Source organism: Salminus brasiliensis, chromosome 1 (assembly GCF_030463535.1).
Source record: "Salminus brasiliensis chromosome 1, fSalBra1.hap2, whole genome shotgun sequence".
NCBI lineage: Eukaryota > Metazoa > Chordata > Actinopteri > Characiformes > Bryconidae > Salminus > Salminus brasiliensis.
In genome coordinates, this window is record NC_132878.1 from 18,967,712 (window position 1) to 18,986,354 (window position 18,643).

General features: G+C 38.2%; 1 protein-coding gene across 2 annotated transcripts in view; it reads right to left on the reverse strand.

Moving 5' to 3' along the window:
- Window positions 1–18,643, reverse strand: part of lamc3 (laminin, gamma 3) — a 161,336-nt gene that overhangs the window by 16,686 nt on the left and 126,007 nt on the right. For both annotated transcript variants that reach the window (XM_072674061.1, XM_072674054.1), the window contains 6 exons: window positions 14,917–15,105; window positions 13,236–13,487; window positions 11,553–11,706; window positions 10,748–10,890; window positions 9,054–9,232; window positions 421–619 (listed from right to left, as the gene is read on the reverse strand). In XM_072674061.1, the coding sequence (XP_072530162.1) occupies window positions 421–619; window positions 9,054–9,232; window positions 10,748–10,890; window positions 11,553–11,706; window positions 13,236–13,487; window positions 14,917–15,105 (1,116 nt within the window). The remainder of the gene's footprint in view (window positions 1–420; window positions 620–9,053; window positions 9,233–10,747; window positions 10,891–11,552; window positions 11,707–13,235; window positions 13,488–14,916; window positions 15,106–18,643) is intronic.

Sequence of the window (18,643 nt, forward strand, 5' to 3'; positions counted from 1 at the left end):
AGTAGCTGAGCATATTCTTTAGAAAGGGTGACTACAAATATTTGGACCCATAGTGCATATCATTATTATGAACTCAAAATGTAAATAGAAAATATAGAAAACCAAATGTGTCTCCAAATGACAAACCTTCCTCCTTTAGCTTTGCACTGGAGCTACTAGGCTAATGTAGCTAAGGCCTCAAGCGATGTCCAGTTGTGAAGTAATTTCTAATAGACTAGCTTATGTGGTTTCTGACACTGTATGACACACTGTTATCTAAAATGGGGGGGGGAAATCATACATAGCCAGTGTATAACAGTGTGTTAGACAATGTTAGCTGCATTCGCTTCATAACTCCAGTGCAAGACGAAAGAGGTAAACGCCAGACGCCAAATTTATCTTGGCAGGATTTAGCGTCCCCCTTTGACATGAACCTTTTACCTTGAATGGCTAGGAAATCCTCCAGGGCATTGGGCAGATAGTCCTCTCCTTGATGGTCATGGACCTGATTCTCAAGCTCATTATGCTGAGGCTGGCGTATGTGATGTGGCCGAGCGTAAAGTCGCTGCCTGTAGCTCCTGCAGTCATAGTTGGAAAGCAGCCGTTCCAAATCCTGTAGTTTGGCTTTGAGTTTACTGGCCTGTAGATATAAAAAATTTTGTAAAACACTGGAAACAAAGAAGTTTCGATCAAATTAATGTTAAATTTGTGATCGCTTGAATGTGTGAACTGTCTGTGAACTTTCTAAATATACTGACTACATGTAATACTAATACCTTGATGTGCATTAATGTATTTTGTTTATTTCCAATTTGTGGCCCATTGTAGGAGATGGAGACATTTTGTCAGGTCTGTAGATTTTAAACTGTTAATCAATAGCACATTTGTGTTTTAAGTAGAAGAGAAATTCTATCAAATATTTGACAAAAAAAAAGTGTGTACAGTCTTGAGAAAAGAATAAACTTTGATTTAAGTCAAATGTGAAAACAAAATTGTAAGTGCAGACTCAAACTTAATAATATGGAAATGTCATTTAGTAAGTAATAAGTTATGTGTGTAAATCTTGATACAAGTGTGTCAATGCGACAGTACTATGACTAGACCTGAATCAAATATACAGAAATAACTTGTATAGTAAATTACATCTTTAATCTAACTGTGATACTACTACTACTACTACTACTACTACTACTACTACTACTAATAATAATAATAATGATATGATTTCATAAGCAACTTTCAAGGTAATCAAAAACGCTAAATAAATAAAAAAATATATAGGAAAACATTACAACAATAGTAAAATAAAACCCTAATGTAAAACATTCAAATATGCTTATATGTATATAATATATTTTATATTATATAATAGTATAATATACTATTAGCAATGACATTAGAAAGGATATTTTGCTCTTTGAAACATTCAGGAATTTCCAGGAAGAAGCCTCTTCTTTCTATAAAATGGCAGCATGGCTTAGCATGGATGTTTGGCCCTGATGCACAGTGCCAAACACAGCATACTGATTCATGGGGTGATCTCAATGGGACACAAAGGACCAGAGGTTTTTTTTATTATATCCTGTTACGTAAACCCCTACACATGACTGTGTGTGTGTGTGTATATATATGTATATATATATACAAATATTAAAATATTAAAATTACAAAGTATAAAAAATACATGCTGTCTACAATAGACAGGTATTCAGTTATTTTTAAATGAGAAGAAAAACATATTAGCAGGTGCAAAGACCTTTGAAGCACATTCACACACTAGGGTGCTATGGTGCTATGGTCCTGACAAATTGTCGATCATTACAACATTTATCACACCTTATTAACCTGGACCCAACTGAGCCATGGGCTATCATTAAACTAGTTAAAATGCAACCTTTCCTTCCCACATATGCACATTCAAAATGACTTAGCAATTAGGAATTGAGTGCAAGGCGGTGGGCATCAGCAGAATGCATCACGCTAGCTTAGACAAGGGAGGCGGTGTGTGTGGGCGAGGAAAAAAGGAGTGCTTAGAGTGTTTGCAAGCATTCATTTTGAAAAAAAAATGGTCAAAGTGGTCATTTTCCCTCACCTGAAGCTTACAAACCTGAAAGGCCTATAATTGAGGCAGGGATGGAAAATGAGTGTTTCCTGTTACTCTGGGGTGATAAGCTTTCAGGCTAAAAGTTAATTACATGAAACTCCAGCCGTACCTATGTTATTTTCTATTGAAAATGTTTGTTGTTATAGCATTTTTATTTTTGTCATTGCGCTGGGAGTTCAAAGCTAGTATTAAATAAAAGCTTATACAATTTACTAGAATTCAATGTTATATACGTATAGATCTTTTGTCACAACAATTTAGGAACAGACTTGACCATTACATGCATCTGGAGGCGTGTTTTCTGGCCTGTATATATAAAACAAATGTTTTAATAGAATTTTCTTAAAAATGTCTTCTCAGTGCTTTGATATTTTCTACAAATTCAAAGTATCCGCTTCTTCAAACCACACATGCATTTCACTTTACCCGAGGGAAACTATGTTGTAAGTGAAAATGAATAATGGATGACAGCAAAAGCTGCACACATCTGCCATCGCACGCTGGAGCCATTTTCTCACCTTTAGTCATTATAAAATGCATAACTGCATAGAACAGAACTTCTGGTGTGGCACCATCTCAGTTACAGTTCCTGAAAAGAATTGGTGAGAAAAGTAGCCCTAAGGTCTGCCTGAGATGCATTTGTGTGGCAATATCTAAATGGTACGTGGATATACAGTCCTCTTCATAATTTTTGGGACAAAGATACATTTCTCCTTGATATGGCCTTTTACTCCACAGCTTTAAATTACAAATCAAACATGATTCAATCAGACATGATTAAAGTACACATTCCAGAATTTCATTGGCTATTTGCATACATTTCAGTTTTACCCTGTTGAAATTACAACAGTTTTTACGCAGTTACCCTCATTTCAGGGCACCATAATGTCTGGGACATTTGGCTTCACAGATGTTTATGATTACCCAGATGTGTTGCGTTACTTCATTAATTAAGGAATAAGATCCCTAGGCTGGCTTCTAAGCTTTCAAACACTGTTGGAGTCTGTAGTTGCCACTGTTCAGCATGAAGACAAGAGCTGTTCCAATTTTAAAAGTCAAAGAAGAAGCTACTATGAGGCTGAAAAACAAGATTGACAAGATTAATGACATCCGTCAAACATTGGGATATTACCATAATTAAATATGTGGAATTTAATTAAGAAAAAAAGAACGCACTGGTGAGCTCATTATTCGCAAATGGCACTGGTAGGCCAAAGAAGACCTCCACTGCTGATGGCAAATGAATTCTCACTAATCCTCAGAAAAATCCTCAATTTTCTGTCCGACAGATCAGAAATAGCCGTCAGGAGGTGGGTGTGTATTTGTCAGAAAGTATTACTGGCAAAGCCTCACCAGAGAAGATGATGCACCTGATGATGTCCAAGAATCACAGATTTCTGGATGCAAGTCACTGCATGCAAGGGATATGCAACAAAGTACTAATACTGACACCTTTAATGTACCTACAATTGCTATATCCCGAACATTAAGGTGCCCTGAAACGAGGGGGTCTGTGTGGAAAAGCGCAGTCATTTCAACATGGTGAACTCAAAGTCAATGCAAATGCAAATTTTCAACTGTGGAGCAGAGGGACATATCAAGCAAAAATATGTGTCTTAGTACCAAACATTATGGAGGGCGCGGTATCTTGTCTGGACTTTATCTGGATACCTGCAGCAAGAAGTCATAATAAAGCACATAGAGGAAGCTGTGTGCGGAATGGGCCTCACAGGTGCAATAGCTGAACAGACGCTTCTAATGGCAGGACAGTCCCAAAACATATGCAGGGTAATAGCTGCATAGCTGGCAGTAAGAATGTGTGGACAGTTTCATTTTAAACTGTTTCAAGGGGGTCCTTTGCACTCCAGAATAAGGCTGAAGTGCAAATCTGGTGGCTTTAGGGAATATAGGTTTTTATCCCACATTATATCCTAAGCCAGCCACTGACTGCAGCTCATCTTTTAACATTGTGAATGACAAGCCTGATAAGCCTGGTAACTATGAAACAAAAAGGTTTACCAAGATCAGACAGTTAAATCAAAAGCAATGATTGGGCCAAAACCCAAACATACATAATCTTCTTATCCTAAACGTACTTCAACAGCCAAGACATGTTTGGTGAGACGTGTCTCATATCTCCAGTGCCAAACTAATGTTGGGTACGAATAATGGTGGCTCATAGATACCAGTTCAGCATAATTAAAGTCAATCATGTCAAATTTATTTGTATAGCTCTTTACAACTGTTATTGGCACAGAGCAGCTTTACATAATTAGTAATTAGTAAAAGACAGAAAAAAAGAAATAGCATAGGAAGACATGAAAGATCTAAGACCCCCAGTGAGCAAGCGAACGGCGACAATGGCAAGGAAAAACTCCCTCAGAGCTGGAGGAAGAAACCTTGGGAGGAACCAAGACTCACAAGGGGGACCCGACCCGTCCTCCTCTGGTCAGAACTATTTAAACATTATTGATAAAGGTTACTAAACCATCTACACTGTTGAACTTCTCTGGTCATAATCATAATATAATAATCATGGTGTAGTATAACTTAATATAGTGATGGCACTGATGGCCAGAGTAATGATGGCTAATAGTGGTAATATTAATAGTGGCAGATAGTTAAAATAGGCATGTCTATTAGAGTTGCACAATATTGAAAAAAAATTACATTAATTTTTTTTTCTGTGATACAAATTGTGGAAAATGATGGAAATTACACTGGAAGTCACCCAACATGTCATGTCAAAATGAACACTGAGCAGATATAAACTGCCTCTTATAGATATGTCATTGAAAATGAGAACAGGGCAAATTTTCCTTTTGCATCAAAAAGCAAAAGCAAAAACTCTGTAATTTAATGATATTTGTCCTATGTGACATGGCATGTCCTGTGACGTGATTAATATGCATATTTGTACTGTGATGACAATGCTGAAATGATATATTATAAACAACATTCATACAGGAAGTACCCTTACTTTACATCTCTGTGTTTAATAAAATATATCCAAAGCTCTCCTCATGGGAGTTTAGTATTAGTATTATAATATCTAATGATGTTAAATTAGGTGAGCTGGTGATGGAATTGAACAAATCCACATGCGGACCTGCGGACATGCGGACCAGACAGGGGGGCGTCCAGGAAAACTCTGGAATCAAGCTTTGTTCTTTAAACTAGCTAACAAGATATCAGCAACTTTCTTCAAAATGAGAAATTCTTATTATTTAACTGTATTTATGTTTATGTGCATCTGTTTTAATGTGATCTGGAGTTTAGATTTTACAGGCAAAAACATCTTATTGTTAAGGTAAGTGTTTTTAAATAATGTGCCTGATGTATGATATACTGATATCTATAAACAAATAAACATAAGCTTATCACATAGCTGAAAACAGTAGCAGCCGTCATCTTCAAGCCTGAATTTGGTACAGTGTTGTGGGTAACACCACTGTCCTCTGGCCTGGGTGAGCCTGCTATGCTATACCACAATAAAAGTCCATGCGCAAGCATCCTAACACGACATGTCTTTAATGTAACAATGATAAATGTGATGAATATTGACTGTCCTTTTGTACATTTTATAAGCTTGCCATTTGACCAACGCTAATATGGTGGCTGTAAGACATCCTTTACTTTTTAGCTACATTAGCCTTGTAGTTTCACTGCAAATTCTGGACTCTAAACATATACATCTTGGGTGACTGCATTTGGAATACAAAGCAGCAATCTGCCAGACTGATACATACATTGACAGCACTGAAGTAAACATGCTAATTAGCATAAACGCTGGATTTGGATTGCTGAAATGCTTGCCACAACAGCATTACTGTACCATATGGCAGATGATGAAGTGAATTCAGAAGTCAGTATATCTTGGAGGATCATGTATAATGTTGTATAAAGAGTGGTTCACAATTATGTAGAGTTGAATTTTAATGAAACAATGGATATAAATGACTACAGGTCTCATATTTGAATCAATAAGCCCAGTTAAAGCTACCTCAAGCATGAATCATTCACCATTCATCCCTCACCTAACTGGACATTTATTATTCACCAGCCCTTCATAATTCATATACTGTATCTAACATTTAAAATGACTAAAATTCACCCACTGTTCTATCTCCCTTATCTCAGTAAATGATCTATGTTCAACCTTGCCTGATTTTAGTACCTAGGTACGAAAAACCTTCTCTGGAGATAATCAAGTTGAGGGGTAGTCACTGAGGTGCTATTATCCAGAACCGCATTGGTAGATTTTTTCAGTTTACTTGCAGGCTGATAACTGGCTGTGAAATATGGTCCTGCATAATGAGTAAAGTTAGAGGGATTTGATCTTGATTCACACAAGAAAAAAAAAAACCTTGATCAAAAACGTATTCACTTAGTCCAGCACTCCATATAATGGCTTTATGGTTTGAGTGCAATGTATTATGCCATCTGAACACAGCCTATGCAGTGTAGAAGTTCCTCCTATGAGTATTGTGATTATTACACTATACATTGTGACCAAAAACTAATGTTTGAAAAATATAAAACCTATGAAATTTAGAGAACTGAACATTTATACATAGACCAGGACTTCTGGGACAATGTGCTTTGGACAGATGAATCTTGAGCGCTACCTGTAGATCCTGTGATGAAATTTTAGGACTCCTTCATGCATCTCTGCTTTCGGGCTAAACTTACTAGAACAGCCTGAACTGGCCATATTAACATTTGTTGTACTTTTATTTACACATTATTTTGAAACAGCTGATGTTCTGCACCTGATTCAAATTTCAGAATTTTAAGTAGAACTAAATGTGGGCGTGTCCTAACTATTCATTAACTTTTACAAATCATTTTAAAGATATTTCTTTAGTTTTATGTGTTTAGTTATATTATCTCTCTCTCTTCAGTTAGTTTACCTCCAATATTGTTCCAAAGAAGATCAAATGTCAATATGTTTAAATTTGTTAAAAATGAAAAAGCTTTTTTATGGAGTGTGCAATTTTTTGTTTACATGACTGTAATTTTCATTCTACTAGGCCACTTTGGGTCATGGATGTAGACTACAACTAACTAAAGTCTGCAGTAAGGTAAATGTTCAGAAGCAGGGTTGGTGACCATTGGTCTATAGCAGGAGTGGGCAATTCCGGTCCTGGATGGCTAAATTCAGTTTTTGATTTTCTCACTCAAGCACAGCTGATTCAACTCACCCTGGCCCTCATTGCCCACCTCGATAGAGGAATATCTAATCTTCATCCATTTACTATAATATCAAAGTCTCATAAAGTGCTTTAGAGCACTTTATGAGTATCAGATCACATGTTCTAGTCTGGTCTACATGGGAATACATGAGTCCTACAGCATTTTAAATGTGGTTGATTCAAAAAAGAAAAAGAACATTTAATCTTTTGTCTGAATAAGCTGGAAGTAAAAACTACACTACAAAGTATATCACATTTTTATGACCAAGATTGACTGTATAAAAAGTTCATAGAAACAGAGCAATGGTTTTCCTGGTATGACTATGCACCCGGTCGCTATCACTGAATGTAGTGCCATATTCACAAAATGTTTACATAATTGTCTACTGTATATTAAAGACCACATCTATCTGCCAGTGCAAAGCCATAACCTCCAGTCAATGACTTCAAATTCTACTTTAAATATTCCCTTCAAGAGCCCTCTGGGTTTTCTATGATAACCATGAGCAATTAAAGACTTCATTTGTGAGCTCAAAACTGACTCCTTCTTATTCTCACCCTGGCCGTCCCGCTGCCATTCTACTTTTGCCTCAAGAGGTTCATGGCGATTCCATTCTCTACTTAACAGCCAACCAGTCTAAAGCGCTGTAATCGGGGAGCATGTATTTGCATTTTCAGTGCAAGTGTGGGTGGCATCTGTTTTGCTTGCATTGTGCACACATTGCTGTTTCACAAACAAGAGCCACCTCGGCACGCTCGCTTCTCTCTCAATGGGGAAATGAAGCTACATGCCTCAGTAATTCTCTTTTGTTGGGAGACAAAGACCAGCTTGGCTGGAAAGCACTCTTGGCAGAGGGTGATAGTGGGGTGTCTGAATCGCATGCCGTTTTAGCCTCAGCGCTAGCTAAATGAGAGCAGCGCTGAAACGCAGTGCTACAAGGTTCAGATAAGTGCAAATTAGGTGCAGTGGATGGTGGATGTCATTGATACAGTGCAGATGGAATTGTGGAAGTATGAACAGAATGTCTGGTGCCAGTTTATTAGAAACACCTACCTTGTACCTCCACTTGCTGGCTTTAAAATTGTATAGCAACTGATTACGAACTTAGTTAAGTCAAGTTAGTAAATTTAGTAAGTAGTTAGTTAGTTAGTAAATTTAAATTATGTATCTTATCGCTGAAACTGCATTAACTATTAATATTAACTATTTAGTACAATATTCCCTCGTCCTCCATTCAGGAGGGTAAAACGTCCCCTATCACTATTCCTGGACTCCTGACCATGAAGGACTGGAGTGCTGATGCACTCATCATCAGTAAGAGAGGGCCACCATAGGCAGAAGTTATTTGAGTGGTGGACAATAACTGCTGCTAGTGTTTTTTCAGACAATATGACACCTTCCTGGCACTCTATTATTTGTACACCTTGTAGATGTAGAGCTCATCTTTTTTAATGCACAACCTGCGTTAGTCATCCTCTAGCCCTTCATCAGTTTTTGGTGGTCACTTTTTTAACCACAGGACCACTGTTGACTGAATATTTATGGTTTTATCGACCCAGTATTGGCATTGTGGTGTCTAAAAGCTCCAGCAACACTGCTGTGCCTGATACATTCACTACCAATATTGCTACCAAGCTGGTGTCACTACGGTGCTGAAAATGGTCCACCACTTTAAATGACCAGTGTTGGTCCTACAAGGGTCCCTTTACATTGATGGATGGTGTAGAGGAGGCTGATAATTGTCTACCTCCAACAGACACACACACTCACATACCTGGTCTCTGATGAGACTGTAGCACACCGGGCACTCCTCACACTGGTGGGTCACATGGTTAAGGTAGTGGTTCAGCTCACATTTGTCACACTTATAACCCACAAAGCCTTGGCGACAAGGACAAGTCCCATTGCCATGGCACTGCATGGAGGACGAACCCATGGGGTCACAGTTACAGGCTGCAGTTTTACAGACACACACACAGAGAAAGATATAGATTATGAGGACATCCTAACTCATTATAAAGAGCAACACTTTCTAAGGTTCTGGGACATTTCATTAATTGTAAGAAGTCAAAATACTGCCTATGTTTTTCATATCAGAATCAGCAGAAATTTTGTTGCAAACAAGTGATCACGGCTAACAGAAATACAGAAAATGTGATTTACAGGTTCACTTGGTCCACATAGTTTGAGCTTTAGCCTTTTAAAAAATATCTGTCTGTGATCAGGCTTTTCATAGCCTTTACATGCCATTTGAACACAGCCTATGCAGTGCAGTAGGTCCTCCTGTGGGTATTGTGTTTATTACATTGTATATGGCGACTAAAAAATACACTTTGTAATATACAAAAAATGTATATGTATGTAACTATACATTTCATACTAAAAACAAATATCAAAAAGCATGTTGTTGAAACCCCTTGAGCCCTATGTTCATTATTCAGTTATTAATTCTATTGCAGAAACTATTCTGACTTATTTGGTAACCATTTTAGCATATGGAGTCGCACAAGGTTCTATTTTGGGGCCTATGAAACTGAAGAATATTTTGACAGTAATATAGCTATGAGAACCTTGAAAGTGTGGGCTTAAATACAGGGTCTAAGAGGTATGAATTCCTGTTGTTTACCCTGGACTCGAGTTGTGTACTGTTGTGTTTTAATTGTATCGTAATTTACATTCTGCTGCCACGTCTCCCCTTTGAATTCTTAGTCAATTACAATTCATTATTCCCACGCACTAGTTAGGACTTCCCCATCACTCCATGTGACTATCGCATAGTGATGTGAAAGAAGTTATTCGCTTCTTTTTCAAACTGCTGCTAATGCAACACCACTGACAACTCAACACACATGCAGGAGAACACTAACTGCCAATTCTGTTATATCAGCAAACAAATGCCTGCTTTGGTTAGGGTCATAAATGGGGGGAGAGGCAGAGCCATCCTACTCTTCCAGAGAAAGTGAGACCAATTTTGATCTCTTGGACTTCTGACCATGGATGATTGTGGCACCCACCAGGGATCGATCTCTTAATGAAAGGGCCAGACAATGTCTAGGTGACTTTCACTATGTGGTCTTGTAAACACTCTTGCACTGAGGCCTTTGTATGAACACTTTTCCATTCCACTGTGGTTGGGATCAACAATAAAGTTCTTTTTGATCTTAACTTGACTCTGTAAGGGGCTCATGTGGTTAGAAGGCCATTTACACCACAGATAAAATATGATATTGCCAAAAGAATTATATCCCCTCCAAAAATGTACTATATATACACTATATTATAACTCCTGAAGCTAAGACAGTCTTGGACTGTTATTATCTTAATATCACACATAATATCACATTTTCAAAATGCCTGTTATTCTCAAGACAGAAGGAAACAGTGGAATTCTAATATTAAGATCATATATGTGATGATGTTAACATCAGCCTACATCATGACTGGGCCTTATAGCTGATAATTGTGTACCTCTGCAGCCTCTGGAAGAAAAGCCAAAGAAGCCCATTCGACAAACACCACACTGCTTTCCTTCCACACCTGTCCTACACATACACTGGCCTGTGATTGGGTGACATGCTGGTGAGGACGAGCCAATGGGATTACAATTACACCTGTACAGGAGGAAGAAGCCATTTAAATTTTCATGAGAGACAAATATCTAATTATTCCTTTAAATCAATATATAGCTCCTAGTAAACACACATTTCCCAGATGCATACTTAAGGTACAAAAAGGTCTAAAAAATCTAAATCTAATCTAATTCAAACAATTCTTTTCTTGGTAAAGGTGCAAGGTGCACCTTAAGACAAAATACCACACAAAATTTGTGGTAAGATGAGTGCTGTATTTTGACATGTCATCTCAGCAACAACCAATCACAATTGCATATATACTCAGAGCTTATTTGGGTGCCAAAGTTGGCCTAATATTTTAGAATTTAGAGATTGAGATTCAAGGAAATTAAGAACAATTACTCTAGCAAATAATATAACAACTTAAAAAAATCTGTAACAAATGTGATTAATATTATATAAAATATAATATCATCCATTTACTGTATCTCTCTTCAATCTCTAGGTGTTTTTTTATCTGTTGGACTCATTGAAAGCCATTGAAATACATTCTAGTCTAGAGTGTTTCTTGCTGTTCTACTTGTTGTGTATTTTGTCTGGTCTTCTATGTTTCGAAGAAACAAGACAACCAAGTAATGAATGAATTTATGAAAACAATGGAAAGTGTATGTTGGGAGGGAGGTGGGTTTTCTTTAACTTACCTCTCACAGCCTACACCTGGTTGCAGATTGAAGTAGCCGGTTTCACACTGCCCGCAGTCTCGTTCGGTCACATGATTCAAACACAAGCATCGTCCTGTGTCAGGGTCACACTCATTCGATAATCCGAATGTGCCAGCGGGGCTACAGGCACAAGCTGAGAAGCAAAAAACAGAGGTCAACACACACACACACAAACACACACACACACACACACACACACACACACACATACAAACAACAAAGTAGAGGTTTTTGGAGGATGAAACCTGAATTGGAATGCTTCCAATTTTCAGTGGATGTAATAATTATGCTTACTTGATCTTATCTAATGCATAGTTGCTGAAATATCCAGAGATTTTGACAGTGACCGGACATAGGCTAATGCTGTTTTAAAGCTCTAACATTCAACAGCACAGCAAATGTAATCATATGGTGTATCTGTACAAAAGCACAGCTTGGAATAGACAAATCTAGTTTACACTTTCACTTTGAAACTTTGAAACTTAACAGACAAAAAAAAAAAACATGTGATCAAACTGTAGATGGCAGGAAGAAGGCTTATGTTATATTTGTGGTGTTGGAGATACGATTTTTAGGGCAGAAGCTGTAAATAAACAAAGTCCAAGTCGAGACCATGAGTGGTAAGACTGAGCACAGAAATGTGTCTAAAGTAAAATGTGCTAAAATGCTGCATGTAGAATAATCCCTTGTTCTTGTTCTTGTCAGCCTCCTATTCTACAGCCTTCCACTTCCACTATTCACTCCTTTACAAAGAGCATGGGCCTGCACCTATAGAAACAGACTAACAATAAAAAACAGCACAGGCAGGCACATGAAAGGAATATGATGACCAGGGGTCATAACAACACATAATCAGAATGGATCAAACCATACTGATGTAAGATTGTTTAACAATTTCCATTTTTTTTCACTTGTTATAATATATAGTGATATGATCTTCTCATTCTTCTCACATTTAAGATTGCCCTTTCAAACACCATGTCTTAAAACAAGAATAAAATGATAAAATAATAATAATCACATTGAAATTATATGTTATATGTTATTACAGCAACTATTGTACTTACAGAGAACTATTTACTTGCCAGGATATTGTTTTTTTAACTGCTTTTTTAAAAACCTTCAAAAGAACAGAAGTGAAGCATTTAAGATCGTCTCAGTACTACCATCAATAGTGTGCTCACATTCAGAACGGCAATGTGATCTCTAAAGACTTGATTAGAAGTATTGATTAGTTTTAAGTATCTATCTAGTATCTACAAAAGGCGACTGAAGTGTGACATAGGTTCCAGTTCATATACTTTCTGGTAGTGATATTTTGGGACACAAACAAAAGGAAAATATACAAAAGTTCTTCATGTTCTTTGCATAATAAAGTCAAAGCAGCAACAGCACTAAGAAATGGCTTTAAAGAAGGAGAGTAGTTTAAAAGACAGAAACAGTTGCTTTGTGTTTCAGCATTAGAGGATTAGGGAACCTTTAAAATAACTAATAATCTCTTGAAAAGGGATTAAACAATCATAAGTTCCTTAGCATAAGAGCAACACACACACACACACACACACACACACACACACACACTCACACACACAGTCTCTAAATAATAATGTCAGAGTTTGTCGTCTTCTTTCTTTTTTTAGAGACACAAAAATTTAGACTTACGTTTGCACTTTTGGGAAGGCCTGAGGGTGCTGTCCACAGCGTTGCCGTAGTAACCCGCCTGGCATTTTTCACAGCAGTCCCCAGCTGTGTGTCCTAAGCATTTCAGGCAGCGCCCAGTCACATGATCGCATACACCTACTGCGTTAGAGTCTACGTTTCCATTACACTTACACCTCACACACGACCGGACCACTCCATCCCGTCCCAGAGGGTTACCGTAGAACCCGTCCTCACATAACTCACACCTGGTTCCTGGAAATGCAGCACAGAGTTACACACTGATCTGTTGTTTGGTTTCAGTTTACAGTGAGGTTTAAAGCGGTAGTTCAGCAGACCATCAAACATGTACATTTGGAGTCATTTGGACCCCCTCTGGGGGGTAAAGTGAAAACTACTGATTATCTTCATCTACAGTGGCATCAACTGTCAAGGGGTGGGATATATTATATTAGGCAGTAAGTAAACAGTCAGTTCTTAAAGGTGATGTGTTAAAATGAGGAAAAATGGGCAAGCTAAATTATGATGGCTAGATGACTGGGTCAGAACATCGCCAAAACATCAGGCAGATCTTGTGGGGGTTTTCTGGTATGCAGTGGTAAGTACCTACCAAAAGTGTTCCAAGAAAGGACAATCAGTGAACCGGCAACAGGTACATGGGCACCAACCTCACAACTTACCTCACAACAAGTGAGGCACATCACAACGTACAGGACTTAAAGGATTTGCTTCTAATATATTGGTGCCAGATACCAATAGATGCCTTCGGAGGTCTTAAGGAGCCCATGCTTTGAATGGCTGGATCTGTTGTGGGGAAATACTTAATTTTAGGCAGGTGGTGTTAATTTTATGCCAGTTATGTGTATCAAATTACGTACCTCCTTTGGTTCCATAAAGAACCATGTTTGTACTAGAGATGTGTTAACTTGGTCAAAAAAACCCCTCTCCAATTGGTTAGGACTCCAGTGGTAGAACTGAAGACCTAATGCATCAGATTAGCCACTAGCATAATTAGGAACCTGCAGATTAATCAATTCATCATGCTCCCATTTCCAATGGGGGAGTCCAGTTTTGTGAGTGAGTTGTGAATAAGCAGATTACATTGTAATGTTTTTATTAAATTCATGATGTTTAGGGGGGCTTTCATATGTTTGTACTGGGGTCATTAAAACCCTGGCTTCTCTAGTAAATTAAAGCTTCTACCCTAACATTTTAGAAAACAGAGTGTCTAAATCATCACATACCTTCCTGAAAATATGTTGACCTGTTCACTGTTGCCCAGAGAAAGGGGTAAATGGACGAACAAAATATCCATAGTGAATGCAAATATAAACTCTTTTGTAACTCTTTATAATTCAGTTATCCAATTTCATCAAAAACAGCATCAACAAATCTGTTCAAAAGGCCCTGATTTGAGGCAAATGTGTGTTCAGGTATTTAAGTATGCAGTTCTTATAGCACTAATTGGTGGGTATAAGCTTTCAAAACTTGTTAACTACACTGGCCTCATCGATCCTGTGCACAGCTAGAGAAACAAACTTGAAACATTAGGCATGTTGTACTGATACCTTTAAGCTAAGGTGAACATCACTTCAAACTCTCAACATTACATTGATTTTTTTTATTTTATTTATGTCAGACTTCAATACCTGAAAGTGAACAAATCAAGCAGACACTGACTGACCTCTTTGATTGGCTGGGCAATTGGTACACACCACAATCCCCGTCTCTGGCATCTGGGCACAAGTGGTTTGGTCCGGACAGGGACAAAGCAGACAGTCATTTGGGCTGCCAGTCAAAGGGTTTCCATAGTAACCGTCCAAGCAACGCTCACAAGATGCACCTGTTGTGAAGTCTGTGCAGTCACACAGACCTGGAGCAACACACACTGATATGAGTACCTGCTATACTATAAATGAGTAAATCTGGAATTACACACGGGAAAATTTATAATGAAAATAATGTTGCCTGTGAATTTTAGTCAAGCAAAAGCCTTGGATCTCCATTTTTGCAGTGTTTAACATTTTGACATTATTTGATTTTGGCAGTTGTGCTACACAATGTGTCCAGAAACCAGGGTGAACAGACCAAGTGTTCTTTAAAGTGACCTAAACTGAAAGGTAATAAGATGTAACTTTTGGAAATACAAGGTTTTTGTAGAACAACAAAAGAGATGATTATTGTCTTTTTGTCAGAAGCAGACTAAAGAAGGCTGTTAGTGCCATATCTATATATATTATACAATACAGTCATAATGATGGGTGAGTAAGGGCTAGCATTTGCTTCCTCTGAGTTACACGAAACCATCCAACCACTTCTTTTCAAACTGCTGCTAATGCAACATCTTTGGACATCTGAATGTGCTTGGGGAATGCTAATTGCCAGTTCTACCCGCCTAGAGAGTGAAGACAACTGTGTTCTCTGGGACTGCTGGCCACAGAACCATGTTTTATGCAGACTTCTGAGAACAATGAAACTGAAAGTGAACTGTAAAAAAAAATCAAACATTACTTGGAAAAGTATTGAAAAAGCAAGCAGGGCTTCCCTGTGTTTTGACATGTAGTGTGCTTAATAAACATTAGGCACACATACACACACTCGACCAGAGAATTTCATTTTGAGGGCAGCTGGCACAGAGAGTCAAAACATGAGTATACAGACACATTGTGGGAGGGTGGAAGGCTCATGAATGCAATATGAGCTTTTACTGCTTTTCTCTAGGAAAAATAAATCATATAGTAGTGAGCTTTGGCAGTTGAGCACAAAGCCCAGCACTGGAGGCCTCAAGCTGCAGCTCATATGTGCAGACTCATACAGCTCAACCCCACTGCCTTCTCGTCCTCAAACAAAAAGCCTCAAACATACCATTGGGCAAGCAAAGCCTATATGCATTCCATATGCTGCACACATTCCACATTCCATCAAGAAAGTAACACAGCAAGCTAAAGAGGGCAAATATGCATACATCAGCAAGAAATTAGTAAGCGAACCCTTTTGAATGATGTGGATTTTTAATAACACACAAACAGTAGCACTGTTCACACCTTTTATTAGGCACAGTGAGTAAACATCACCAGTGCAGGCTAGAAAAAGTAAGTGAACTCTTTGAAATTACCTAGATTTCTAAACCAATAACACACAAACAGATGTACTTGAGCCCTTTGGAAAGACCTGGATTTCTGCACTGATTACCAATAAAAATGTGGTCTGATCGTTATCTAAGTCACAGTTATAAACAAACACAATCTAACTAAACTAATAACACACAAATTCTTGTATTGTTCATATCTTTTATTGAGCACATACACAGTACAGGCTAGAAAAAGTAAGTGAACCGCTGTGTTAATGATTCTTCAAGAGGTAATTGTCAAAAAAAAGTTGTAATTAAGAGGATGAGATTGGAAGTATGGGTTTCAAATTGGCTTTGCCCAATATATAGCCACAATCTTGGTTACTGACAAATCTATTCTTATCAAGAAAGACCAAAAGAATCTTGTACTTGAACCTGTTTAACTACTACTAATGTAATCAATATGTAATCAACATACTACATCTAGCATCATACTATAATAGCATTAAAAATGGGTTTAATATTATTGAAAAACAGTGATTCCACGCTTTTGAACACACACACAAAAACATACATACAAGTCTAGGGAGGCGGGAATGCATTATTGACTTTCCTTACTGACAGAATTAGGGCAGAGAGTGCATTTGCTTTTCTGGACAGTAGAGGGCATTGTGTCATTAAAGTTCAATAGAGAGAGAGAGAGAGAGAGAGAGAGAGAGAGAGAGAGAGAGAGACAGCGAGAGAGAGAGCGTGAGAAACTCACGTGTGGCCAATTCCGAATCTAAATCCAGCTTGACTGTAATTGCTTTAGAGAATGTTTTGAAGAAGAAAAAAATTGAAACGGGGACGGGGGATAAAGTGCAAATGTGGAAAAAAGAAAGATATATATACAGAATATACAGACAAACAAGCCCTTACACCAACCCCCCGAGGCTAACCATGTCCCATGCATGATTCCAGTATCAAAAAGCACATTAGAAAGAGCCCAAACATCAGCCATCCTTCAAAGCCCATTCACTTCATAATCTTGTTGGCTCGTTCCTAACGGACAAGCGGGGAATAAGTCTCTGAAATTGATTTTAAGTCATTTATACTCCGAATCAATTCCTACGCTCTCTCTGAAAATATAAGATAAAGCTTGACTGGCGAATGCATGTCTAACGGCTTGGTTGCTGTGTGAAGCAGCTGAAGAGCAGTGGAAGCATAAGAGCGAGACAGGGGGAAGGGATGTGGGATACAGTATCTGCTCAAAACATAAAGCCTGAGTGAATCTTGTTCATGACCCTCCACATATAAGCTACAGAGGACACAGGGGATGAAGAGTGTTAAGGGCGAGAGGCGTAAGTGATCAAAGGAAGCACACACACACACACACACACTCACACAGGGGGTAGTAGTGAGGAAAAAAAGAACATAGTTCTTCCCCAGGGAAATATGAGAGTATCTCATACCATGAAATGAAACGAATCATAATGAGGCTTAAATCTAGGCTTTTTTTTATATTTGTAATTCACAACCTCCTAGAAACAACCTCCAAAATTATATTTAACTACTCTCAAAATCTCTCTCTCCCTCCATCCCTATCCTCTCACTTTCTGCCATCCTAAATCACACATAAACTAGGTGTTGGATGGTAAATAAATACTAAGCTTCCTTAAGGAAAGCATTGGAAATGGTTAACACACATCAAATCACAATGTATTGTTTATTTGTTTGAATTTCTTATATATTTAGTATACATTAGCACTTCTCTCTATTTTAACACATCCACTTCAACAACTGACTTTTTACCTGCTGCCTAATATGCCCACCTCTTGACATATGCCAGTCTCTGTGGTGGCTCTCACCCTGTAGCTGAGAGGCCAGTGTCCTATTTCCTGCTCTCACTGCTTAGCTGAAAAAGCGAACATCCTCCAAACTGGCTCTTGCTACTTAGCTGGGAGGCTAGCGTACTGTCTCTTGTCCTGGCGAGAGCTATGCTTTTAGAGCTGCTGGGAGCACCTTCGTAACAAGCTGCTGCTGTGCGTATTTAGGAACTGGGCTCCCAGCACAAACTCTGCCTTTCTCCCAACACCATATATACAATTCAGGTAGTGTTTACACAATCCTTCAATATTACAAAGATGAAAATGCTGTTTTGGCAAAAGAGGTCAACAGCGAATGGCCAGACTGTAACAGAAAGTCTATGGTTCCTCTGACAACCACTCGAAACATCTCAGAATGCACAACATCAGCCAAGAACAGAAAGCTGAGGCTGCAGTGAGCACAGACTCTCCAGACAGTTAAGACTGGATAGCCTGGTCTGACGAATCTTGATTTATGCTGAGACACACAGATAGTG